The 26,685-nt window shown below is 42.9% G+C and overlaps 1 protein-coding gene across 17 annotated transcripts in view; it reads right to left on the bottom strand.

Moving 5' to 3' along the window:
* Nucleotides 1–1,659: 1,659 nt before the first annotated feature.
* Nucleotides 1,660–26,685, bottom strand: part of GAPVD1 (GTPase activating protein and VPS9 domains 1) — a 53,431-nt gene continuing 28,405 nt past the window's right edge. For 5 of the 17 annotated variants that reach the window (XM_036411963.2, XM_036411965.2, XM_036411970.2 and 2 more), the window contains 18 exons: nt 25,399–25,524; nt 24,135–24,308; nt 22,283–22,423; nt 21,074–21,208; nt 20,517–20,636; nt 19,517–19,594; nt 18,915–19,285; nt 15,395–15,482; nt 14,380–14,460; nt 10,668–10,802; nt 10,020–10,149; nt 8,592–8,701; nt 8,105–8,264; nt 6,880–7,067; nt 6,171–6,384; nt 4,839–4,911; nt 3,799–3,996; nt 1,660–2,385 (listed from right to left, as the gene is read on the bottom strand). In XM_036411963.2, coding sequence (XP_036267856.1) covers nt 2,245–2,385; nt 3,799–3,996; nt 4,839–4,911; nt 6,171–6,384; nt 6,880–7,067; nt 8,105–8,264; nt 8,592–8,701; nt 10,020–10,149; nt 10,668–10,802; nt 14,380–14,460; nt 15,395–15,482; nt 18,915–19,285; nt 19,517–19,594; nt 20,517–20,636; nt 21,074–21,208; nt 22,283–22,423; nt 24,135–24,308; nt 25,399–25,524 — 2,663 coding nt within the window. In that variant the 3' untranslated portion in view covers nt 1,660–2,244. Of the gene's footprint in view, nt 2,386–3,798; nt 3,997–4,838; nt 4,912–6,170; nt 6,385–6,879; nt 7,068–8,103; nt 8,265–8,591; nt 8,702–10,019; nt 10,150–10,667; nt 10,803–14,379; nt 14,461–15,394; nt 15,483–18,914; nt 19,286–19,516; nt 19,595–20,516; nt 20,637–21,073; nt 21,209–22,282; nt 22,424–24,134; nt 24,309–25,398; nt 25,525–26,685 lie in introns of those variants that run through there. The other 12 variants (XM_036411969.2, XM_045572062.1, XM_036411979.2 and 9 more) reach the window with 8 other exon arrangements.

The raw sequence follows: 26,685 nt of genomic DNA, 5'->3' as shown, positions 1-26,685 counted from the left end.
AGGGTGGTGAGAAACACCCAAAGAACAGCAACGCCTCTTTCCTGAAAAAGCAGAATCAAGGGATTCCCTGCTCCCCCCCCCCCCAACGGCAAGTGGTTACCCACGTCAGCTGTGATGACTCTGGTCATGAATCAAGCCAGTGACGGGAAAGGGGACGGTCCCAGCTCCGGAAGGCGTCCAGAGGGCACTTTCCTGCCCCACCACCAGCTGGGCCCTGTCTCTACCAGTCCCCACCTGCATCTCAGAGATGCAACTCTGATGCCAGTCTCTGGGGTTCTACTCACCCCTGGTGCAAGCCCTTAGAGGCCCCTCTCTTGCCTCAGGGGGGCCCTGCACCCCAATCTCAACACCTTCTGCTCCACAGAAAAGAGCCCTGCACAGGGTCCGCGTCTTCATGTTTATTTCCATGGTGATAACATGGAACAGATTTAGCAACCACGGAGGGAAAAAGTCTCTCGTTGACTGCCGAGTTAAATCCGTAACAATGATGCTCAACTGTCCCAAGTTTTCGGTTGACTTAACGTTTATTGAACCAAATGCTGAAGAAATGGATCCCTCTAGGTCTTAGAAATCGCGGTTGACAGTCTGTCCTGTAAAGCATTTCTGGTGGGATTTGACTTCTGGTTCCAGGGCCGGAGTGAGCAGTGCAGCTCAGGAAGCACCGGACCTAACACTCCACAGGACACGTTGTGGTACCATTTCATCCTGACCTCTCCCCAAGGGCAGAAACCACGTCCCCCGCTCCTATGCAACTTATTTGGGTGTTTTAGAATAAATGAATGAGAAGAGGCGGAGGCATAAAGAAAACCCAGCTTCCTTTGGCACCAGACGGAGATCTGGGAGGGAGGGAGAAGGCAACCTGTCTTCATCGGCTCCAGGTGTGGGTCACAGTCCCCTTAAATACACCTGGAAGCGCTGTCCGTAACGAGCTCAAGGTGTGGGCCCGAGTTTGTTATAAAAGCAGCTAAACGTGATTAGAAACATACACAGCGAAGCCAGTCGGTGGTGACCAGCTACAAGAATTGTGCTTACAGCTTTGGTGTGCCTCCTTGGCCAATTTCTCAGATACCAAAACCAGCTCCTGATGAATTATCAATATTCAATCGAAACAAAATCTCGAAACACATACTTTTCTTCAGAAGAGGGAATAAAGGCACAGACACCAGCCAAAACAGGTTATTTCTTAAGAATTGTATGGTTGATTAAAATAGCTTATCGCTAATAAAACTTGGATCACTAGAGCAGACAATACAAATTAGTTGTTTTAAAAAAAATGCCATTCGATGAATTCCTGGTCTGTGCATTCAATGTGAATCATCATCAGAAACAGATGGCAATGAAAGGGTGGTACGGGTTCCACTGGGGGTTTCTATGCTAGGTTTCGTATTTCGGATGAGAAGTACCACAGTGAAGTACTCTGGAGGCAGTGAATGGCGGTTAGAGCTCTCCTCATTGTGCAGTGAGCAATGTCTGGGCGACTTCCTCAGGACGGATACCTCTCTCCAAAGGCAGCCCTGGCCATCAAACCCCCCACCTAGAAAGGTCGATGAGCTGTATTCCACTTTAATAAATATTTCTGCATCTTTTCTTGTTTTCTGATTTTAAGCTCAGCTTAAGTTTTGTCAAGGAAACCATTTCACAAGAGGGTACATCACAATCTACTATCAGCAATAGTCCTTGTTTATTAGAATCTGAAGATGTCCATATTACATCAAATATAAATATATATTATATTTACATTTCCTTCTTAGCTTTCAATGTAGGTGAGTGTATTTATAGATAATGCCACATTGTCACCTTCAATCCTCAGCGCAGTGCCCATCCCCTCCGCCGGACCCCTAGAGGGTCACACAGCATCCCGAAAGGGGTATACTGGTGCTTTTTTGTTCAATAAAAGGAAAAAAAAATGAGTATCCGGAGATCTAAAAATGTTCTAGGAGGTTCTGCTTTGTTCCTAGGAGGTTTTAGTATTTCAAATACCTGAAAAACGTGGTCCCTTTGTGCAGTGCTATTCTCTACCCGGGGTCAGGGAAGGACAATATGCAATTCGGAAAGGAAGAGCCCGAAGGAAAGAGAACCTGCTTGTTAGCACATTAATCTGTTTAGTAAAGATCTGTTTTAAAACGTCTGAACGCTGTACAGTATCATACAAAACGAGCTCCCGCCTGCAGAGCAGCTGGCACATTTTCCTAGAGGTCGGTCTGCCGGCCGAACAGTCTGCTGCCTGGCTGGCCTGGGTCCCGGTCACTTCCGGTCATCGATAGTTTTGATGAATTCCACCGCTGCTGTGAACTGCATCCACCAGTAGGACTCCTCTCCGGACAGACAGCTGGCATAGAAGCTGCTGATATACTGGACAGTGGACAGCAAACAGGGTGGGTTTGCCTAGAGACATGAGAAAGAATAGTTGACTGGTCAGATGTATAGCTCTGCGAAAATCTTTTAATATTCTCAAATGCTTGTCTCTAAAAGAGACACCAGTCCTTCTGAAAGCAACCCCCGAGTTCCCTTTCTGGAACATTCTGTAAAGCCTAGCCACGTGAGCAGCAACAGTGCACTGCAGAGGCGAGTGGGCCTAATCCGAGCTGAACTGCCCTGAGCTTTCTATGCCTGCGGGTCACTGAACTCCACTGGCTCCGAGGAGGCTGAACCAGCCCAGTGGACCCACTCAATACCCCAGGCTTCCAGAGTGTTCGGAGGGAAATAAACGCTGCAGGCAAACTGAGTGGTAACTGGGTGGTAAGTGCAGGTAGAAGCAGCTGAGAAAGAAAACACTAAGAAGATAGCATGCCCTCTGCTGCAAGAGGTAACACAGGACACCTGCCTTCCACCTTCACGTGGCGAGAAAGGACACGAGTAAGTGAGGTGGTTAGGAAACAAGCCAAGGCCTGCTCCTTAAAGCGAACTGACACTGGTAGTCACAGTGGACGAGAGGAGAGCAGCGGCCACGGGAGGAGTTACGAAGGCCACACAGGCTGATCCTGGGGTTTCTGACTCAGAGGTGAGGTTGCAGAAATATTGCACGCCTTAAGAATGAGTGAGATAGGTGTCAGCATCCCTTACACATCAACAGATGGGCAAGCTGACTGGAACACATGAGTGATGCACCCAAACCACATGGCTCCCCCAAAACGTTCAAAATAACTTTTCAATGTGATTGTTCAGATGATGACATTTCAATTTTAAGGATAAAATATGTCAGGGTTTTTTGTTGTTGTTAATCCTCACCTAAGGATACTTTTTCCATTGATTTTTAGAGAAAGTGGAAGGGAGAGGGGGAGAGACATATCGATTGATTGCTCCCACATGCCGGCCAGGGATCAAGCTTGCAACTGAGGTATGTGCCCTTGACTGGAATCAAAGCCGGGCCCCTTCAGTCCACAGGCTGATGTTCTATCCACTGAGCCAAACCAGCTGGGGCTGTCGGGCTTTTTGAAATATGGTACAATTACAGAATAAGAGGCCAAAGGAGGAGAGAGATGACTGGAAAATTTAGTAGTTGATGTGACAAGTACTATGAAGAACCCGGTGAAAGAAGATGCAAAAGCACAATTTTTCTTTCCCTCGTATTATAGTTACACACTGAGACCCAGCCAAGGGCTTTGGGCCCTGCTTCCAAACGCTTCGAGGAACCTGATCCTCCCGCCCTTCCTCCTGAAAACCTGACTTCTGGGCAGAACAAGCCCTGACGTCAGACACTTCCCTTCTGGACCCACCGGGAAGAGCCGGTGTCTAACACCCTGGGACCGCGGGCCCCACCCCGCTCGCTGCCAGTGAGCTCGTCCAAGATGAACCCACCTTTATCAGCACGAACACCAGCACCGGGACGAAGTCATCCGCCCCGGGGACCGAGTCCTCGTTGGCCAGGCTCAGCAGGTTCATGATGGTGGAGCACATCCGCAGGATGCACTGCACCTTGTCCCGCGGGGTCTTGTAAGCGCTGATGGTTCTGATCTCCGACTGTGCGGATGGCCACGGCGCCTCCCGAAGGTAAACCTGAGCGAGACCACAGACAGGCGGGCGGGCTTTAATCTGCCGGCAACTGCAGACAGCGGCCACGGCACCCGCCCGTCAGGAGGCAGGGGCGCATGTTGCCTTCCCCTCCTTCAGTAAAACAAGATCTCAGCTCCTTCGCCTGCCACTGAAGACTGAAGCTTAATTGTTAAATAATTTGCTTTGCATTTTAAAGTAAAAAACAAAAACAAAAACTTAGATATTCTCTATTGGAGGAAACGGCATACAACACAGAACCTAGAATTCATAAAATGTCCATCTTTCTTACATAGCTAGGATGGAGCTTCTCTCCTGTAGCAGCTGATTCCAAAAGCACAAACAAGCTACTTTAAAAGAAAGCAACTTATAAATTAATGTGTCTTTGCTGCAGTAGTTTTAGAAATAAAGGATTAAAAAAAAAATCAAAGACAATTAAAAATGTTATGCTAATCGATGCTCCATTAGTGGAGATTTTAATAAAACCACCAGAAAGCTCACATACATGAAATTGCCTTGTTTTGTAGGAACTGTGTGTATGGCAGGTAAAGACTCTCTCACCAATAACTAAAAGGTAAGTTGGCGTCATGTTCAGGTGCAACTAATCGCCGTGAGCAGCGGTTTCTGCAGCCGGAGCCCTGAGCGCCCTCTCCTCACCCAGGTCCCTTCCTCACCAGGAATTTCAATCCCCAGAGGATCTTCGTGAAGTTCAGTCAGACTGAAGTTCCTCTAACGCAAACAGTGCTACATATTTTATTATATTCTGTCTCCTTGGAAAACTGGCAGCATGCACACGGTACAGAGCGCAGACCTAACTCCCAACGTCGCCCATCTATCCCCCTGGTTACCTCCGGGATCTGCAGCGCTCTGTGGTTGGCAGTCACCACTTTCGACAATCTCTGGATATGTTCATGAAGAACCCTGGAAACCCCCAAAACAAACATGTAAATACATGTCAGAAAGAAAGGCACACAGTGATAACCGAGTCTTTAAAACTTTTGAACTGTTTTAGACTTATTTCTAGATATAGATTCCAACTACAGTTGAGACCCTGTCTTAGCTGGAGGTATTCTGTCTGGTTAGAAGTCATGTTTTTAACAGGATCTGCTCAGAAATGCCGAGTGAGCGAGGGGATGCAGTCAGAAGTCCTTCTTGCCCAGACTAGACAGCATTCAAGGAAGAGAGGCGCGCTCAGCCCACAAACTGCCTGGTGCACTAATTAGCAGCCAGGCTACGCTAATTAGCAAACAGGCTGTCACGAGGTAGAGGATCTAAGGCCAGAAGCCAAAGATGCTTCGATGGAGAAGGGACTCAGCACACAATCTCTCATTTCATAGGGGAGAGGAATTCAGTTAAACAGGCGGAGGTTTGAGTAAACCCGCTTTCCCGCAGCTGGTGATCTTCCCAGGCCGTGAGCTCTCCCCGTACCACCTGCAGAGATGCCGGGAGAAGGCAGGCACCCCTGCTTCAAAGTGCTCTGTGCAGCCAACAGTGTGAATGTCCCTACTCCTTGCTCCACACCGGAAGCCACAGATGGTGCTCTGGGGGAAAAACAGTCCCACTCGGTGTATTGAGGACGGGGGCTCGGGTGGACTAATAGCCTCTGAGACTGTGAACGAGTGAGAGGCAGGCTGGGACGACCCTAAACCATTCAGAGGAAAGTGAACGCTCCCAAATATACATGCAATATCTTAAAACTTCCACGAAAAAATAAAAACTTACAAAAACCACCTATGACCCCCCTTGAGACACTATTACATGCCCAGGTTGTGGGCTCGGTCCCCAGTAGGAGATGTGCTGGAGTCAGCTCCGATCAATGATTCTTTCTCATCTTTGATGTTTCGATCTCTTCCTCTCTTTTCCTCTCTGAAATCAATTTAAAAAAATTTTTTTAAATGGTCAAGAGATCCATTCTAAAAAAAAAAAAAAAGAAAAGAAAAAGAAAATGCAGAAGAGGAAAAACAAAAATGCTAAATTCAGGCCAACAGCAGAAAGGCTGGCCCAATGTGTGCACCTGCACCCGAGCCCCCACATCCCAAAACCGGGGACGGTGTCCTTGTCGCTGCTGCATCCTGACGGGTGGACAATGGTTCCGGTCTTACGTATAGCTCCTCGAACGTATGGGCTAGCTGACGTCCCCCTGCGTGGTCCAACACCGGCACCACCCCGGGAGCACTCACTGGTCACGGAGAATGTCCCCATCCTGATTGGGGTAGAAAGCAAGCTTGAAAATGCGGTTCATCACGCTCCGCTCGATGGCCAGCTGCGCGTCCTGCAGCTGCTCCTCGCTCGCGTTCTGCCAGATGACGTCCTGCGCCATGGCGCCGTAGAGGAACTGCAGGAAGTCTTCTACCTGAGCAGTTTTATCATCAGCTGCTGTGAGTTTCTGAAAGTCTCCAATGCAAAATAATAAATTTAAGCATACACTAGCTGAATAATTTTAAAAAGGAAACTGTAGAAATCACTTTCATCACTAGCTACGCAGATACTGTGCTCTTAGCCAAAAGTGTCTGGGCATGATTAATTTTAGGAGAGTATGTGGCCAAATCATTCAAGTCAGGAGAAAGGTAAGATATAAAAGTTTAAGAATAAGGAGTGTGTTATAAAAATTATATGCTTTGAAAAAAATAAAATAAAAAATTATATGCTTTGGTTTAAAAATGAGAAAAATTGTGTGGATCCAAAACTTTACCAATTGTATCCATTTTTAAATAAACTACAGCTATTCAAACCAATAAAAATAAAAAGTATTTATTAGGAACCCATAAACTAACTGGGAACTTAAGGAACTGCTTTTGGACATGTAGGTGTTCAAACAGACTAGCAAACAGAGAGGACCAATCTCCCGGCACTGCGGCGGAGAGATGCCCAGTGTGACGGGTCGGTTACCTTGGATGAACTCCCTGATCTTCTTCTCCTTGCTCTCCAGCAGCAGCCGCACGCAGACGGTGGTGAAGTACCGATTGGCCACCTCCTTGTCCCGCAGCACCCTCTGCAGCAGCCTCTCCAGGTGAGCCTGCGTGGTCTGCAGTCCTTGGCGACAGCGGGTGAGGTAAGCGATGTAGGGGGCTCTTTTCCTGAAAGAAAACATGCTTTGCAGGACACAGATAGACACAGGGCACGCTCTCTTTGCAAACTGAGAGTCCTAATTTTTCTTAAAAAAAAAAAAAAAAAAAGGTGACTTCATAGGTTTTGGTTTTATACGTTAGCATGTCAGGCTGCAGACAACAGTCTGGAAGACCAATTATGCCGCCAGCTCGAGGACAGAGCTGCATGTCCGTGAAGAACAGCGTCTCCTGGGCTGAGCACTAGCTACCTAACTCACTGGCCACAGCGGAGTCCCTCACATCGCTGGCCTATTTTATAATGGTGCACGCTGGTAGGGCCTCGCACCTAACAGGAAATTGATTGCTAGAGAAAACTGAAATAAGAACCAAATACAGGTTACTGTACCACTAGGTCAGTATAGTAATGGGCAAACTCATTCATCAACAGAGCCAAATATCAACAGTACAACAACTGAAATTTCTTTTGAGAGCCGAAAACCGACTTCTGCATATGGGCCACAAAGTTACAATTGCACTGTATGTTCGTGCCTGCACGTGGTATTTTGTGGAAGAACCACACTCAAGGGGCCAAAGAGCCAACCACTGCACTAGGTCATCAAACATGCCACCAGTTACTGCAGACACTCTAGTCTAAATGTAACCATCTTAGGGCACCTGTGCCCTCAGCCTCAAAGCCTCTTCACTCTCCTCAACTGTTAGCGAGGGGCTGGCCAGGGACAAAGGGGGCACTTTCCTGGGCCTGCTCCTGCCTCCCTGGTCCAGGGAAGCTGTCTTCCCTCTCACCCCGACGAAGGGGAAATGATGCCCTCGTTACCCAGGCCCCGTCTCTGCTAAAGTGCAATGCGGAAGTAGATGGTACTTCTCTGTCTGTAAGAGCTGCTCATTCATCACTACATTGCAGACTAAAAAGCCAAATGTGTGCCTCCCTCAGGAATCTACACAGAGCCAGGCACTTCCATGTAAGCCCAGGTTCGTTCCCAAGGTAAGGACCGGGAAGATAAAACTCGCTGCTGAAACAAGGTCTAACAGGAAAGCTGCCCCGGTACCTGTAGTCCTCGGCGATGGAGGCCAGCAGTTTCCTGCAAGTCCTGTTATCAAAGCGGCACACACAACGCATAGTTTCCTGCAGTTGAGCCATTAAGTTCTTATCTTGTAAATTAATTGCTTCGGCTATTTGAACTTTTAAGAAGCATACAATTTCATTCTCTAAACAAAACAAAAACAAAAAAACAAGAATTCTGTTACTGCTGAGAAAATCCTCGTGCTTACCTAAGGGGTATGTCATCCCTCAGCCTTTGGGATGTCGATTCTGCTTTGGCAACGTGTCAGAGAACTGAGCTGGACTGCCACTCTCAAACACTGAACACTTAATGAACCAGCAGTAACCGAGTGCCGTTACTGGTCCTAATATAAATCTAGTAAGTTAAACCATGTGGAATTGCTATAAAGCTTAAATATAGTTGAATACTGGCAATTTCATATGGTTTAACCTTCCAATACAAGAAAAAATAAATGGTCACAGAGCAAACTTACCTTCTGGGTCTGTGTGGTCTGGCAAACCATTCCTTGTTGAATGGCTCAGCACTGGGAAAGCAACAGAGTCCGCAGAGCAGAGAGCAAGCCTCAGTTTCTTTTTTGCATCTCTGAAAAAATGAGTTGAAAATTCATTAATTTCTATATCCGGATAGGATCGCATTTTATGGACATTTGCTACGTAAATTAATATGCTATCTCAGAAATCAAATGTTGTAAGTGGTCATAATCAAAGGAGATTTTAAACTTACTGACACCTCACTTAAAGGAACAGGCTTTCTAGTGACCCAAGCAGGAAGGACGTAAAAGTAGGCAAGATGTGCTCTGAGAGCAGGCACTAGGAGAGTCCGAAAGGCGTATCTGGGAGACACCCTCCAACTCAGAATGCCGTCTACGATCGCTCTCGACAAGTGTGATCCTGCCCCTGGACAGCTCACACCTGGCAGGAAGCCCTTCCTTACTGCTCTGTTGCTGGAGTCAAAAGCTGCTCCTTTCAACTTCCAACCACTGCGGCGCCGACCACCACCGAGGGCAGAGCGCCCCGCAGTAAGGGGTTGCCCTCCGGCAGTGCGGCTCTCTGTTCACACCGAGAGATGCCACCAGCATGCCCTCCTCTGCTGGTGGCTGGGGCCCTTTCTGACCCACAGGGCATGGACCAGAGCTTCCTCAGAATGCCCGAAGCTGCCATCCACAGAAAGGAACTGAAACCCTACAGCCAACAGGCCACGCCCGCTCTCCTGCAGGATCCCGGCTGTCCACCCTGGCAGCTCCGAGTCTTTCCCTATTGGCTTCTTCCTATAAAATGAGTAACTTACAGAGTAAGCCTCCCAAATGTAATATTCACCCACTCTGCAGTCTCATAAAATAATGGTAAAGTCATGGATGAAACATAAAAATTGTCTTCCACTCTCTCCAATTTTACTGTAGAAAAAAAAAATTACAAAGCTTCATAATGTTTAGAAATAAAATGATGTATTAGGGTCTTCTTTAAACCAGTGGGCGGTGGGGGGCGGGGGGAGATAAATGTGAAACAACACTGGCCGTGCATTAGTGACTGTGGCATCTGGGTGAGGACAAACTGAGGGCCCCTCAGGTCTATGAGATGGCTGGTCCCAGCTCCCATGCCCCCTCCTCCTCCCAGCATTTCTCACGGGGGCTGGGGGCTTTCCATGGGCAGAGGCTCTGCCACCTGTTTCATTTTAATGGCTTATGTAGTGCCTGTGGGCACACAAGGTTTTCCTTTATCCGTGAACCAAGCCTTTGCTAAATGACATCCACATAGGAAGTCAAGTATTCTCGGAAAATAGCCATTTCATTCTTATCTCTCTGCTCTATACCTTTATTAAGTGACACAATGAGCCACGTGACTGAGGTGACTGCAGTGGCGATGAAAAGCCCCCCCAGCCCTCAGTCCCGCAGAAGGAGTACCTGTAAGAGTAGGCGGAGTCCTGAGGGTGGGCCGCTTGGCTCGCGGAGTCCGGGAGGTCGTCGGCGGAGATGTTTTGCAGAGCTTCATCCCGAGGAGAATCGTGTGCACTTTCCCCGTCACCCACAACCTCTAAACAAAGCCCACCCCCGAGAGGATAATAAGCAGCTTAATCTGAAATGTTCTGGCACCAGAAGTCATTCTGAGCAACTCAGTGATAAGTTAGCATTGTGCTTTATGCAACAAGGCATTTATGGCAATGATAATATATCAAGAGACCACTTTTTGAGAAGAGAATGATTTTACTTCTTATTGCAACCCTAATTGAAAACAATGAACGTCTTTATTTAATAATAATAATCCTACATAATAAAAGCCTAATATGCTAAGTGTCTAGTCATCTGGTCAGCCGTTCAACCAATCAAAGCGTGCTAAGTTCACCTCTCCCTGGCCTCCCTCTTAGACTCTCTTCTCCCAGAACACATACAAACATAAATACACGCAGCGTACAAGTTAAGCTTTATATGCTTCTGTTTCCTCTGCATTTACTTTGAGAATTCTATCATATTTTTACAGCTATTCAGAAGTAGCACTATTAATTCAGATCATCTTTATCACTGTGATACAAAGGTTACTATCCAAATCTTTACCACGGTTATCACCTGCATTGTCATAGCTGCCCATTGCTCCTTCACTGGGGCTGGTTCGCTTAATGGCGTTCCTGTATTTGTCCAGAATGTCCTCAGCGGCCTGAACTTGTGCGCTGAGCCGAGGGCTGGAATCATCTGCAGGGAGAGGAGGGGGAGAGAATGAGCTCCCTTCAGTTTGCGCCAACTCTGATGTTAGTACGACACCAGGAGCATAATCCCAAAGGCCGATTAGGAGGTGAGACTAAAAAGAGCACATATCTCAGTGTTAAGAGGCACCATGCAGCTGCCTACTCCTCCCAGTTCTGGGTCTGAGAGCCTTGCCAAAGCACGGAACTGGGAGAATTAAATCCACTTTCTCATCATCGCCAGAATTCCACATGACACTGTCAGGAAGTTCAGTGCGGACTGAATGGATGATGGGTTTCTAAAGTGCTGACACTCAAACCACTGGTATTAGCAACTCATGCTAACAGAGCTTCCCACAATGCAATTTTATATGCAGACTTCATTTACTCAGACATCTCCATGCTGAAGGAACAAAGAAGTATTCAAACTGAGAATGAAAGCCTTTTAAGTAATAATAAAAGTTGCCTTCCTCCAGTCTTCCTGGATTTCTCTCTCTACACCAGATTTGAAAACTTCAGATTTTCATATGCTATCTCACTGGGTCTCACCATGACAGTGCAGCTGCTGGAACAGAGCACTTGTGTGCATGCAATGGAGTCAGAGGCACTCCCAGAGAACCTAGACATTGCTGGGGAGTGCTGGAATTGTACCTGGGTGCACAGAGAAAAAGCTGTCACAATCACAGCTCAGCACTGTTTACTGACAGGACTGCCATCCTGTCGGCAAAATCAGCACATCGCAATGTTTTCCTGCAGTCAAGGTAATTAACAGTTACCAAAGCAAAGAACTGCTACAGATCTATGGGACACAGAAAGTTCCAGAGTGAAATGTAAACTCCTGCGATAGATCTAGGCCAACCAGGTGCCCACATTCTGGTAGAATCCCATTTTTTAAAAAGTCTAAAATCACGTGAAAGTCACCAGAATTTATATATGTGTGTGCTAATAGCAGCTACCATTTATTGAGCACTGACCACATGCCAGGAACTGTGCTAAGCACCTTATATGAGCAATCTCAATCAATCATCACAATTACCCCATAGGGGGGTACTACTATCACCCCATTTTACAGAAAAGGAAATCGAGGTATAGAGAGATTAAGTTCTTATGCTCATAGGCTCTTCTTTTTTTTTTTTTTTTCCCCATGAAAATATTTTGTATTTCTGTCTCCGTAAAATTGTAAAGAGAGGATTTCCAAAGTAATGTACGTAATCTTTCTGCTATGACATCTGAATGCCAGATCAGGATCATAATCTGATCTTCAAAATGTACACTGAAAAATCTTTATTGTGCCGAAACCAGTTTGGCTCAGTGGATAGAGCGTCGGCCTGTGGACTGAAAGGTCCCGGGTTCGATTCCAGTCAAGGGCATGTACCTTGGTTGCAGGCACATCTCCAGTAGGGGATGTGCAAGAGGCAGCTGATCGATGTCTCTCTCTCATCGATGTTTCTAACTTTCTATCCCTCTCTCTCTTCCTCTTGTGGAAAATCAATAAAATAAAAAAATTTAAAAAAAGAAAAATCTTTATTGTTACAAAATCGTTTTGTGGAGGGACAGTAGTTTTTGCTATTGGTTTTCAGTGGCTGTAGACACTCTTTTGAAAAAAACAACAGAATTGGGCTAGCTATAGTGAAGCCATAAAGTAGCTTATAGACTTTATATCTATAATGCCATGCTTAAAATTTTTATCCATAGAAAATAATGAAAACAAACAAGAAATGCTACATATATGAAGCTGTGAGCAGTATTTTTATAGTAAAAGTTGGGTACAATTTAAATATCCAAAAGCAAGAGAATGTTCACACTGCAGTGAAATCAGATGATAGATTATCTTAGAGTCAATAAAAACTACTAAAAACAATCACTGTCTAGTAGAAACTGGGAGAGGGTTTATGAAATAACACGTGTTAAAAGAATACAGTTACATACATTATCTGATTAAATCATGAAAAGCCATGTACAAAAACATGAGGGGAAAAAAACCGCAAGAATAGTTAGGATGGTGGTATTATGGGCAGACTGTTAAGAAATTTCCTTTCATAGCATTTTAAAATAGATTTAATAATTTCCAATAGGTCATTAGTTAGGATTGGGTAGAAGTTTTTGCATAGTAGAGAAGTTAAATGGCTTGAATTGAACACAAAGAAAATGAAATACTTTTTAAAAATTTTTATTGTACTAAAAAAAAAATTTTTTTTATTGTACTCTACCTAGCTTCCAGTTTAAGAACCAAGAACCAAGAAAAATATATTGCCCAAAGTCAAGTAAAAAATAATTTATAACTTCTCCAAAATTATCAATTCAACATTGTAAAAACACGAGATTTCATGAAGAGATTTCACTCTGCAAACATGAGCAATCTCATGGTCTCCCAACACTAGGAAAATGGTCAAGAAACACATCTTGCCCAAAAGAAGCCTTTTTAACATGTCTCAGTCAGACAGTGGGTTCCTGAAGAACAGGGGTCATGTGTGAATTGACTTCCTCCCCACACAACTTAGCACAGTGTCCGGCATGAGTCAGGTGTTCAACAGGGATTGGCTGACTGAATAAGAGGGGCTTGACTGCTCTCAGCAGGGACGGTGGCCTGGAAGCACAGCGCCTGCTGTTCAAAACCCTTTATCCAGGAAAGTCATGCATCCAAGCAGGGATGTGTGTTGGCCAAGGAATGACATCTAAACGCAACAGAACTAGACATTAGAATGCCATGCCTTACAATGGGATTCTACCTGTACTATGCTGAGCTTTGAGGAGGATGTTCTTTTGAAACCTATCCCATTTCTAAATAAAACTCTTCATTTTAACTTAGAATGAAATTTCAAGTCAAGATAAGAAAAAAAGAGGTGAGAAATGAATTTCCCTGTAGATAATTTACAGTACACAGCTATCAAATTCATGGCTGAGTCCTTAACACTACTTTTCACACTCTTTCCTTTCATGGTGCTCAATCATAATGTGCCAAGAACAAGCTGTAAAAATATAAATGCTGAATAAGGTAAGAACCCAACCCCTAGTAGTATTTTCCTTGGGTTAGAGAGCAATGGTAAACTGATTCAAGCTGTAAACATTGGTAAAGTTTATAAATTTATTATATTGTTTGAACAAACACCTTATCATGAAAAAAGGAAATGATTAGGTAAAACAGAATTTCACTATGATCCTGAATAATCAAGAGCTACAGATAAAAATAAATTTAGAGTTCCACGATCAACGTTAGCGAAAATTATTCAATCAATGATCCAAAGATATGGCATGCACAGAGCTAAAATCATCACCACACTTTCCTAAAAGGCACTATGTGGCATCATCCCACTAAGATGTGGAATTGTAGGGTGTGTCTAGAGGCCTTATCATAAATGGAAGTTATGATGATGAGGATGAGGATGGTGGTGGCAGGGCTACAGGAAGAGCACACAGATTCACTGTGGCCGCCAACTGGGAACCACAGAGCTATGAGGAACATACTCCCCACTGTACACACACAGACACACTCATCTAAGAAGGCAACGCTTATGGCACCCAAGAAAAAGTGTTATGAAATATGTGCTCTGGGAATGAAGGAGCCAGGAAGTCCATGGTCTACAAACCTGTGAGTGTTGAGAATCTGTCAGGCCCCAGATCATCTTTGTCTTTTTCTTGTTTTTCTTTCTTTCTAAATGGTATGGGAGCTGGAAATTAAATAAAGTCAGTAGTGTGACATACAACATACTGCACTACTCGGCAGACAGCAGTCATTCTGGAGTTAACTGGTGTGCCAACATTTCTAAGTGAAAGGAAGGTGAGAAGTTTAAAAGCTAAGAAATCCCAAGTGTCAATTGATAATGGTTCTTAAAATAGCATTGAAGATTCTTAGAGAAGCGTTCAGAGTCGTTGGCCACAGGAAGAATGATTTAACGGGAATCTATTGGGACTAAATCAAAACCATTGCCTCTTAACATCCGCTCAGAAACAACACATTCAAAGCTCTGAGCCACGCTCTCCTCGTCCTCAAGTGGCTGCAGTCGGGCGAAGGCGGTGAGCACCGCGGGGCTGAGAAGAGGCCCTCGGAAGAAGTCCCTAACTCCCATCCTGGATGATCTCTCCTTTCAGGAAGAGATGCTTTTGCAAACTCAAGTCTCAATGTCTACTAGCATGATGCCAGGCTATTCACAAAAGAAGCAAACAATTTTATACAACTGCCTTCCAAAATAAACACTCGCTAATGTTCAGAGTATAAGCAATCTCAAAGCACATAAACATTAAAAACTTAAGTTTATTCCAGGAATGCAAAGGATGAACTTCAAATTTTCAGTTTAATGACTGATAGCATCCCTCTTTTCCTGCAATAATTACTGGCAATGCATATGTCAAAAATCCTACATATCTAACATCAGGGTACATGATATTTAAACGACCACTTGCATGACTTCCATTTATGAAACCACTACCACTTCCTGCCAAGAATAAGCTAAAGCTCCGCCTTAGCATCCACCTGCGCCGAAACAGCTGGAAACAAGCCCAGCAAACGTCAGGGAGAGAGGAGCCGAGATGCGGGCTCGGAGAGAGATTTTGGAGCTTTGCTTCTGGTTGCTCATATGGCGTTCTAATATTTTATAAAATTACCTTTAGGCATGGCAGAAACAAAACGCTTTCTCCACCAAGGTCTGTTCCTGTCTGATTTCTCATCATCGCTATCTTTGCGTTCTTCAGTCTGTAGAAAAAGTTTGATGATTCATTTGGAGTTGGGGAGCAGGCAAATTACTACGAAAAGGATTTCAGTTAGTCTGTGAAATACAAATACCCCTGAGGTCTATCTTAAAAGCAAAACTGTTCTTATTGCTGTAGAGCAGTGGTTCTCAACCTTTCTAATGCCGTGACCCTTTAATACAGTTCCTCATGTTGTGGTGATCCTCAACCATAAAATTATTTTTGTTGCTACTTTATAACTGTAACTTTGCTACTGTTATGAATCGCAATGTAAATATCTGTGTTTTCCGATGGTCTAAGACAACCCTGCTAGTGGTTCTTAACCTGTGGGTCGCAAATAATTTTATGGGGAGCGGGCCTAAGCCAGCAGTTGGACATCCCCTAAGGCTCCCGGACTGAGAGAGTACAGGCCAGGCTGAGGGTCCCTGCAAATGCATGAATTTCGTGCACCAGGCCTCTAGTTAAGTAATAAAACCCAGTCTGTACTATGTGCCAAAAACTGAGTATAAGGATATATGTTATCTCGTTGAAACATCACAGTAGCCTTAGGATACAAATACTATTATCAAGCCCTTTCTGTTGATGAGAAATATGAGGCTAAAAAAGATTATTTCTCATCTTCCCCAAAGTTATACAGCCTGTTGTGGCAGAGCTGGGACTCAAGCCTAGGTTCCGACCAACTTCAAAGTTCATGTTTTGATCATCAGTTATATTCAGTTATCATTAAGACCACGTATCAGCCAAGACCAGTTTGGCTCAGTGGATAGAGCATAGATCTGTGGCTGAAAGGTCCCAGAGTTCGATTCCAGTCAAGGGCATGTACATTGATTGCGGGCACACCCCCGGTAAGGGGGTGTGCAGGAGGCAGCTGGTTGATGTTTTTCTCTCATCGATGTTTCTGGCTCTTTATCCCTCTCCCTTCCTCTCTGTAAAAAATCAATAAAATATCGGGTCTAGTAATAATTAATGTCGTTTTTAACATTCGTTTAAAATCTTGCTTGGCGTTGACTTGTATTACCTTTAAACACGTGGTATCTACAGAACGTGTGAAGTGCAATTAACAAGTTTTGCTTGAAAAAGTTTGTGTTTGGTTTGGTTTTTGTTGCAAAACTAGGGCTAAGAAGATGGCGGATGAAGAGCATATTCGGCACTGCATGCTTTACGAGTTCCAATTAGGAAGAAAAGCAAGTGAGGCTGCAAAAAACATCTGTAGTGCTCTTGGTCAAGATGCAGTTAGCGCCAGAAAATGCCAGCGTTGGTTTGAGAAATTTCGCGAGGGAAATTTTTCGTTAGATGACAAGAGTGGTCGAGGTCGTGTGTCCAATTTTGATCAAGAAGCTCTTCAAGCTCTTTTGGTGCAAAATCCTCAAATTACCCAACAAGAGCTTGCGACAACTTTAAATTGTTCACAAAAAACAATTTCCAATCAATTGCGTGCACTTGGCAAAGTCCAAAAGTTTGGGAAATGGGTTCCTCATGAGTTGACTGACAACAACCGTAATCAAAGAGTCACAATTTGCAGTTCGCTCCTCTCTCGTCAAAACCGTTTGCCGTTTTTAGAGCAAATTGTTACCGGAGATGAAAAATGGGTGCTGTATGTTAATTTGAAAAGGCGGCCTCAATGGTTGGACAAAAATGAGGCTCCGCAGCCCACGCCCAAACCTGACTTGCATGCAAAAAAAGTGATGTTGTGTGTTTGGTGGAATTTTAAAGGAATTCTTCATTATGAACTTTTACCATCTAACCAAACCATTACAAGTGCAGTGTATAGTGCCCAATTGGAAAGGTTAGCTCAAGCTTTAAGAGAAAAAGAACCCATGCTGATTAATCGGAAGGGCGTAATTCTTCACCACGATAACGCACGATTGCATACTGCAAGAATCACTGCTGAAAAACTGCGCCAGTTGGAAAGGGAAGTTCTCCCTCAACCTGCATATTCTCCTGATATTGCCCCTTCCGATTACCATTTGTTTAGTTCTTTGCAAAACTTTCTTCTTGAAAAAAAATTTAATAATGAAGAATGCCTCAAAAATGCATTGACCAAATTTTTTGCATCAAAATCACAAGAATTTTACAACAGAGGGATTAAAATGCTTCCTGAGCGTTGGGCACAAGTAGTAGAAAACAAAGGCAACTATATTGTTGATTAAATTTTGTTGTATTGTTTAAATAAATTCGATTTAAAAAAAAGTATTAGAAAACGACATTAATTATTACTAGACCTAATATATATTTTTTAAAAGAATTAAAAAAAAAAAAGACCACATATCAGTAGACCTTACACAAATCATTTAATATCTGTTACTTCACCTACAAAACTGGAATTAAAAATATTTTCTCTAAGAGCATCTTGTAGATGAGGTGTCAGAACCCAAAGAGACAGATGAGGGCATCTGTGGGGGACAGTTTAGCAGCAGGGATGGGACATTGATTACATACACGAGGACTGACCAAGTAAGTATATGCATGAAGAATAATAAAAACGGGTTTCTATTGCAGAAGAGAGTTACAAATACGGGAAGGGAGAAAGATGAAATAAACTGTTGTTTTTAGAGTAGAATGAAATATATAGGTGTTCGTTCATAGTTCTCTAGATATAAAGAGAAAGATACACATAAAAATAAATACACATGTAAATGTGTGTATGTAGATACATGAATATTCACACACACTCTCTCCCCATGGCTTTGTCTACTGTGAGGTCCTGGGAGTAGGAGCACTCCTACAGCAAAGAGCACACCTAGTATCCAGATCTTCTTTTCTAAAAACCATTTTCTACTAAAAGGAACAAGGGTTCCTTGGAGAAATGGCTGATCCAGGTTTAGGACACAGTACAATATAAGTTTATAACACTTTGTGCCAAAAGGAAAGAAATACTGAAAGAATGATGGCAGCATATCAAAAGAACCTCCGACAGCTTGAAGGGCTTCCACCAGACAATTCGAGGAAAAAAATAATGATAGTAACAAAGCCATTGACTAAAACAGAAAACATGAGACCATCAATATAATTAATAAGTAAATTAAAACTTCGATGAAAAATAATGCCTCATTGAAAAAAGTAATAGCTAACCATCTCAGAAGAAAATTAGAGGTTTAAATTAAATTTGATATAAAATGATTTGGAAAAAGTTAAAAGTATCACAAAAATGCAAGATACAACACTACAAAAACAAAGTATCGATACTAGAGGTTTCCTATGGATTAGGTTGTGGATATACTTGACAAATCATCTTTTATACATTAAGCACCCAGTTACCGGTGACTGGCACTATACTTTCCACGAAGACTGGGCGCTTAACATGTTAATGATGACTACTGTCCATTCTTAACCCTAGATGTATACAACCCATGTACATTTCAATACTAAGAGAATTAGGCAGACAGACATTGAAGCTGACCACGTCAGCAAATTCTCCGTGGCCTGTGTCCCATACCTCTCCTCTGGAGGAGTCCTTACTCGGGGATGAAGATGACGAATGAGGTGCAGCCACCAAAGAGGTAGCACCAATGGCTGCAGCTGCAGGGAGCTCTCGCTCTTCATTCCCTGGGCGGCGGTTCCAGCTGGGGTCACTCATGGGCCTCCGGGCGGAAGATACTATGTCCGAGCTCCTGCTGCGAACTAATCTCTCAGGGTAAGAATGCCGCTGCTTGAATGCCTCCATTTCGGCGGGAGTTAAACCATGGGAACCAAAATTTGGCGGCCTGGCCTCATGTCCTCCCACAGCCCCTTCCAGGATCGGAGGATCTGGTGGTGGATGCGAAGGCCTGGCATAGTGGACTTTTGGCCTTACCACAGCAGAAGCTCCTGGAACACAGGGGGGAAAGTTTGCAACTGAAACACAACTGATCTGACCACAGCATTATTAACAATGGGCTTTGGTTGCCTACTTCTGACTCTGATGAGAGTCAAAAAGCTCACTTGATGATCATTTCACAATATATACAAATAATGAATCATTATGTTATACCCTTGAAACGAATATAATGCTATGTCAATTACATCTCAATTTTTTAAAAGTTCACTTGACTGGTTTACCTTCATGTGAAGACAGTGGGTCAAACATGGCGAGCAGAGACTCTGATTGAGAAGGGGGAGAGGTCATGTGGTGGGCGCCTAAAACAGACAAAACAATGAGACCAAGTCAGACCAGCACTCAGTGAGAGTTTCAACAGCGAAAGTGGTTTTGACATTTTCCACACTTTTCAACCTTTTTTCATCAATTAGAGCTTGAGCAGCATATAAGGAAAAAAGAAGAATCTAATAAGATCAAATTCTGAGTACTCCAAATTCATTTTATGTTTTTTCTACATATATGGATTTTAATTACATTTAAGTGGTCTGTCTATCTGCCTGCTACTTTTCATGGCCAAATTATATCATAGTTAATGCAAAGATCACAGAGGCAGATGTAAATCTTCAAAATTTTCAGAATGTCACAACTTCCCTGAGCCTCAGCTTCCGCCTATACAAAGAGGGGCAACACTACCTACAGAAGGAGTATAAATAAAAAGTTGGAAAATTTGAAATTCTAATACTGCTCTCAGCAAATGACAATTTATTAAATAACTCATATTAATATGAATACTACTGCCTGGCTTGATGGGTCAGTGGTTGAGCACTGATTTATAAACCAGGAGGTCACGATTTCGATTCCCAGTCATGGTACAAGCCTGGGTTTCGGGCTCAATCCCCAATGTAAAAATAACTACATAAATTCTAATAAGTAGTTATATCAAAATTCATTTAGCCATTCTGGTTTTTGATGATTAGGTTATTTCTAAATTCTTTGCAAATATTAATGTTATGAAGAACATGTTTGTGCATAAGACATTCTCCATACATGGAACTATTTCCTTATGACTGATTCCTAAAGTGGACCAAAGCTGGTATGTGAACTTGTAAGGCCTTACATTCGTATTGCCAAATTATGCCCCAAAGTGTTATAACAGTTGATATCATCACCAGCAATGTGTAAGATTGCCAGTTTCACCATTAATGTGACTGTTTAAAAAGTCATCTCGTTTTCCCTCCTTACCATGAGTTACTTCATCCATGTCTGGACTAGTGACAGAGTCTTTACCCCCAAAGTCAGAGCTGCACTCAGATCTCAGGTCTTCAATTTTATTGGGAATATCCTCAGAGGTGGCACTTATGCCTTTAAAAAAGAAAGCAAAAAATAAACAGCAAGAAGAATAAAACAACCACACAAAAAGTACATGAGATTTGGAGAAATATAAATATTCTCAAATTTTTGTGCCCTAGTTCTAACCATGTGAGTTATTGCTTAAATACATTGGCCTGGACTTGTGCGACATAACCAGAATTACCATGTGCTATCTAAACACAGTAACGGAGCTAGCAAGAACAGACAGAGCAGTAGAGGGAACACATCCAGACTGATTGCCAGTTACTTCAACAGGCTCTATAAAGCTACACATTACATTCTCAGATTTAAGGGCCCATAGGAATAATTTTGTTTCCTGAAAATTACTCAGTTCTTAAATAAAACCTATCTCTTTGCTATCAACTTTATAAGTGGAGATGTGGGAACACACCTTGAGATCCTTAGTCCTTAAAACAAGACAGACATACCCGACACAACACTGAGGCCTGGTGTGCTGGGGCGGGAACTGACCTCCCTGACATCCGTATCATCAGATGTGCTACCCAGTCCCGAACAGCTCTCCAATTCCTGCAGGCGCTCCTCCTGCTTTAGATCTGGGGCCTCTAAACAGAAGACGTGAGGTGTCACATTAGTGATCGTTAGTATGTTTTAGCTGGTGACCCAGATGATGAAAGCTACCAGGACATGTATGAAACCAGTGTAAATAGATTTCTAAGTCTGGGCCAGTTAGCAAAGTTAGTTAGATCAAGTGTTAAGAAAGTCAAGGTTGTTATTTTCATCCCTAATTTAGGCCAGTTAGTTGTGCAAAAATGAAAACTTCTCCCAAGTCACTAATCTCATAGTATGTGTTTTTGGTTAGCAAGTCAACTGAACAAGAGAATATGAAATAACCTAGCATTAAATCAACCGCTTTCTAAAAAACAACTCCTATGGATGCTGAACAGGTAGTGAGCCAATCCTACTGGCTCCTTATGTAAGGTTAGCATGTCTGAGTATGTTAATGTTATTCTACACATATAGGGTCACTTTATTATTCCTGAGCCAAGCAGATCAGACAGAATGTAATTCAGACATAGTTATTTATATTTTCATTATCATAGTTGACATTTAGTTGAAGGCAAAGATTTATCTTCATAATCGGGGCGGAAAGTAGAAATGCAATACATAAGAAAAAAACGAAGCACAAAACACTTCATATACATTTATAATAATTCTGCACAAAATAAATTTGCAGTACTCCAGAGTCTGAATTTCAGCACATTTAAAAAATACATTACATGGGGAGAACTTGACCTTTTTAAAAGGGTCAAGTTCTCCCCATGTAAATCTAAACATGCTTACCAGGTATCCAACCACTCAGGGTTCCTATTTTGTGATGAGTTCATAGGCGAGGCTGGACTCAATCCACACAGAACCCTGACGAGTTACTAACAGTTGCTTCCAAAAGAACTGAACAGTCAGAAAGCACCTGCCATCTAGGCCCAGGCCATTCAAAACTGCATTTTCTCTTGATGAAAGAAAATGCCTTATACTAATTTTCCATGTGAAACTCTTAGCAATTGCATTGCCTCATACTTGTCAAATGTATATCTGACAAAATGTCCATATACAGAAATTAGAATGCCTTACATTTAAAACGTCTGTGCAAATCAAAATGCAAATGACAGCATACTAACCTGAGTCACTTGGCAAAACCTCTACACTCCAAGCTTCGCTTGTTGTCTCTGATATGGTAGAACCAGTGCAGGGGTCAAGAAGCACTGACCCTGACCCTGGCAGGCACAGTAAACTGCCTAACATGTTCTCTGCTGCTGCACCTGTTAACCAGTGGGGAGCAAAGGGTTAACGAAGGTCCTGATGGAGAGCGTGGTGATAACGGAGAAAAGCCAAACACTAACCCTCACCAAACCTCTCTACTCCAGCCACAGAAAGGAGCCAAGGGAGAGCCATTTCAATCGATAACACCACTAAAAACGCACATTTCCCACTGCGGGCACAGTGACACCAGCTCTTTGTCATCCTCTGCTCCTGTGCACCTTGTTGGATCAAGTCATTTCAACTAGCTTTCACCTTGGTTTTTCAGCAGATTTTATGTGTGTTCCTAATAACTCCCTCAAATTTATAGTCCTACAAGGATTAAAACCACTCAGAGACATTTAACCGCAACAAGTTACACTGGCCGAAGTATGTCCGCTTCTGGCACATTAGCCACATATTCAGAGCAATACAATGTATTTGCAGGAAAACACACTACACCTCCATAATGCTTGTTTAACTGCAAATACAGCTTATTGCTGAAATACAGCTTACTGCCAGAAAAAAATACTAAATACTTAGCATCTGGAACAAACTAATATAGAAACCAATTAAGAAATCTATTTACATACTTAAAAATATATACAGGATTAAACATTACTGTACGCCTGTGTTAAGAATACTAAAGTTCTGCCCTGGCTGGCAGATATTTTTTTTTAATTTATCTTTATTGTTGAAAGTATTATGAATGTCCCCTTTCCCCCCGTTAACTCCCTCCGCCTGCCCCTTCCCCCATGACATAATTATAATTATAAATATAATGTCTGAACATAATGGGGGAGGGCATAAAGGGCAGTGGGTGGGAGAAGAGATGAAACAAACTAGCCATGTGTATGAGTAACTGTTGGAGCTGAGTGATGGGTACACAAAGTTTTAACACTATTCTCTCTTGTACTTGTTTGAAATGATTTTTAAACAAATGAAGAAGATGGTTACAAGACCGCATGAATCTTTCAGAAATCACAGAAGGGTGAATTTTAATGTTTGTAAACTGTGCATCAATAAAATTGATGAAAAAAAGAAAAAAACAAAACTAGTTACTTTTCCGCTCTCACCGGTTTGGCTCAGTTGATAGAGCGTCGGCCTGCGGACTAAAGGGTCCCAGATTCAATTCCAATCAAGGGCACAGGCCCAGGTTGTGGACTCAATCCCCAGCATGGGGTGTGCAGGAGGCAGCCAATCAATAAATCTCATCATTGATGTTTCTATCTCTCTCTCTCTCCCTTCTTCTCTGAAATCAATAAAAATGTACTTTAAAAAAAACTAGTTACTTTTTGGAACTGTATTAATCCTTCCAAAAGTAAACTCAACTTTCAGACTCTCAGTATCGTATTATTCCAAAAGATTTTATGGCTATCGTCTGTCAGAATTTTCATTTTAAGATAGGTGTTTAGTCTCTAAAGAACGTCCTAATTATAGACTAAGAATATATATTATGCTCTACGAACAAGACTAGACGAGAAGCTAATTCAAAAGACTGGTTTTTCTCTTTTGGGGCTTGGGGGTGAAGTTAAATGTAGACAGAAAAAAACATACCTATATTTAAGTAAAGAAAAAAATACACGAATGCCTGGCTATAGGCAGCTGTCTCGGTTTCCCAGTTAGGGCTAACCCACACAACACGTTTGTCAGAGCACTGAAGCTCCCTCCCACGAAGGATGGCGGCCGTGATAACTAAACAGCAATATTCCAGAGACATTCAATAGCAATTACCTGCAATTTCTTGCAAACGATCTTCGTCAATGTTAGGGTCAAAATCACTTCCCAAGACATCTGTGCTCCAGGTCTCACTCACTGTTTCCGATATGTCCCTGTCATCCGTCAGTCCCATCATGTCCCGGATTTCGAACTTCCTCAGCTTGTCATCAAGATTATCCTGTGTGGTGGCTATCAGAAACAAAATTAAGCACTTAAAAAGTGGTAGCACAGCTGTTATTTCTTAATCAAATTTGAAGAGCTTTACGCCTTCAAACTTCATTTTACATATTTTATAATTAACACAGGGTACATAGTACCAAAAAACACTGGGTTATTCCCCCCTGGATGTAGGCTTTCCTGGGTGAACTGAGCCCAGTATACGTATTCCCCCTCTGGGAGATTAGCGGGGGCCATCGATACAATGGTCTCCCTGTATCCTCAGCTTTTGTGATGTGACTTCTATCAAGAATCAGGATATATTCCCCTCTCTCTGGATTTGCAGAGGCCTTGCTACTTGCATTGGTCAAAGGGTATGGAGGAAATGTGTCATCAGCTGTGAGGCTAGGCCTCAATCACCATTATAAGCTTCTGCTCTCTCACCCTGCTTCTCTCGTGAGAACACACTTAAGCTACCAGTTGGAGGATGAGGCCACATTGGAGTGATGCAACGGTCAGATTATACCAGCCAGCTCCCCTGACCCCGAGCGCAGATTGGCAGAGCTCCCTACTCGTCACTGGTGACTGGAGATGCATGAGTAAGCTCAGTCCAAAGCAGAACCATAGGCACAAATTCTATGTAATTTAAGTCTAAAGAATTCACTTACCAACTAACCACATCTTTAAGAACTGAAGGGACCATGAGTCAGTGCAAGTTTAATGCTCATTATATAATGAAATGTATTCTTACAAAATAGTTACAGGGCAAAGAAGCATTGAACAGACTGTCAAATTACAGCAGGAAGGAAGGAGAGGTTGGGGGTGTGGGGAGGCTGTAAAAGGTCAACCGAAGGACTTGTACGCATGCATATAAGTATAACCAATGGATACAAGACACGGGGGGGGGGGGGGGGGGGAGCATGTACTGGGGGATAGGGGAGATAGGGGAGGCTGGTGGGAGGTCAATGGGGGAAAAGGAGACATATGTACTACTATTTGTAATACTTCAAACAATTAAAAAAAATGTATTCTTATTGCAACAGCCAACTTACATGGCGGCACATCATTCACCTTGGAACCAGGGGAGTTCTTGCCACGTGAGCAGCTGTCCCCTCCAGCTTACCTTGCTCATGCTCCAGCAGCTGCAGAGCGTCAGCCCCGTTACTTCCCGAAGGTCCTGCTCCCAGTTCCGACACAGACTCTCCTTCCAGGTCAAGAGAGGACACTGAATTGGAGCGATTGGAAGGACCTAGAGAAATGTAAGTGGAAATGCAATTTTTCATGCCTTGATAAGGTACCACATTAAAGACTACAGTGCTTTTACTAGTGCAGTTATACCTTAAAATATATATATATATATATGCCCTTTAGGCCAGTAATTCAGCCTCCAGAGAATTACCCTAAGGAAGTGTTCAAAAACTCATCTAAGGTTGCTTATTTCAGGGCTTCTTATAAGTGAAAAGCAGAAGCAAACTACATAGAATAATGTTTAAACAAACTATGAAAGAAAACAGCCATTGAACACCATATTATTTAAGAATGTTAATCATCAAGGGAAATGTTACTGTTATATTTTTAAACAAAAAAACAAAAAAAGGTTACAAAAAGCACAACCTTAATCTTGCTACAAGTGAATTAAAATGTTAACTGTTATTAACAGAATGATGAGATTACAATGATTCCATTTCTTTTCAGCATTTTCTAGAATTAAACTGTTACTTATGCTTTGAAAAATTAGAGGAGAGAAAAAGTTACTATATTTTATGCTTATTTCAAAATGTTAGTAAAGTTGAACTTATTCATTAAAAAATGTGCTCTTGCCCTGGCCGGTTTTCTCAGTGGTTAGTGTTGGCCCCAGACTGAAGGATCTCGGATTTGATTCCAGTCAGGGACACCACCCTGGTTGCTAGCTTGGTCCAGGCTCAATCCCTGGGCCCCGAGCGAGGTGCATGCAGGAGGCAACCAATGGATGCTTCTCTCTGTCTCCTCTCCCTCTCCCTTCCACTCTCTCTAAAAATCAATGGGTGGAAAAATGTCCTCAGGTGAGGATTAACAAAAAAACAAAAAGTTGATCCTAGCATATGGAATGACATAGTCTTACTTCCTAATCTTGCCTTTAAATTTCTTTTTCATCCCTGTTTTCATTTTATCTTTCTGCATCATAAGCGGTGTAAGTGTGTGAATATGCAGAACGTTAGAATGCACACAGCATCCTGGAACACCAGTGAGTCCATTCCTTCCCGATCAGACATGCATCGCATCCCTCTAAAGGAGCTCTACTCGCTTTGGAATGTATCAGCGTCAGAAAAACAATACTTGGCATCATTCAAGTCTCAGTGAAGGCTCAGCCCTTCTCCATTTTTTATGACCACAGATCTCTGGCAGTCTTTTTCTAACAATTTTTTTCTTG

Source organism: Pipistrellus kuhlii, unplaced genomic scaffold, assembly GCF_014108245.1.
Source record: "Pipistrellus kuhlii isolate mPipKuh1 unplaced genomic scaffold, mPipKuh1.p scaffold_m20_p_43, whole genome shotgun sequence".
NCBI lineage: Eukaryota > Metazoa > Chordata > Mammalia > Chiroptera > Vespertilionidae > Pipistrellus > Pipistrellus kuhlii.
Note: the sequence above shows the minus strand (reverse complement) of the source record. Positions and strands in the feature narration are given on the sequence as shown.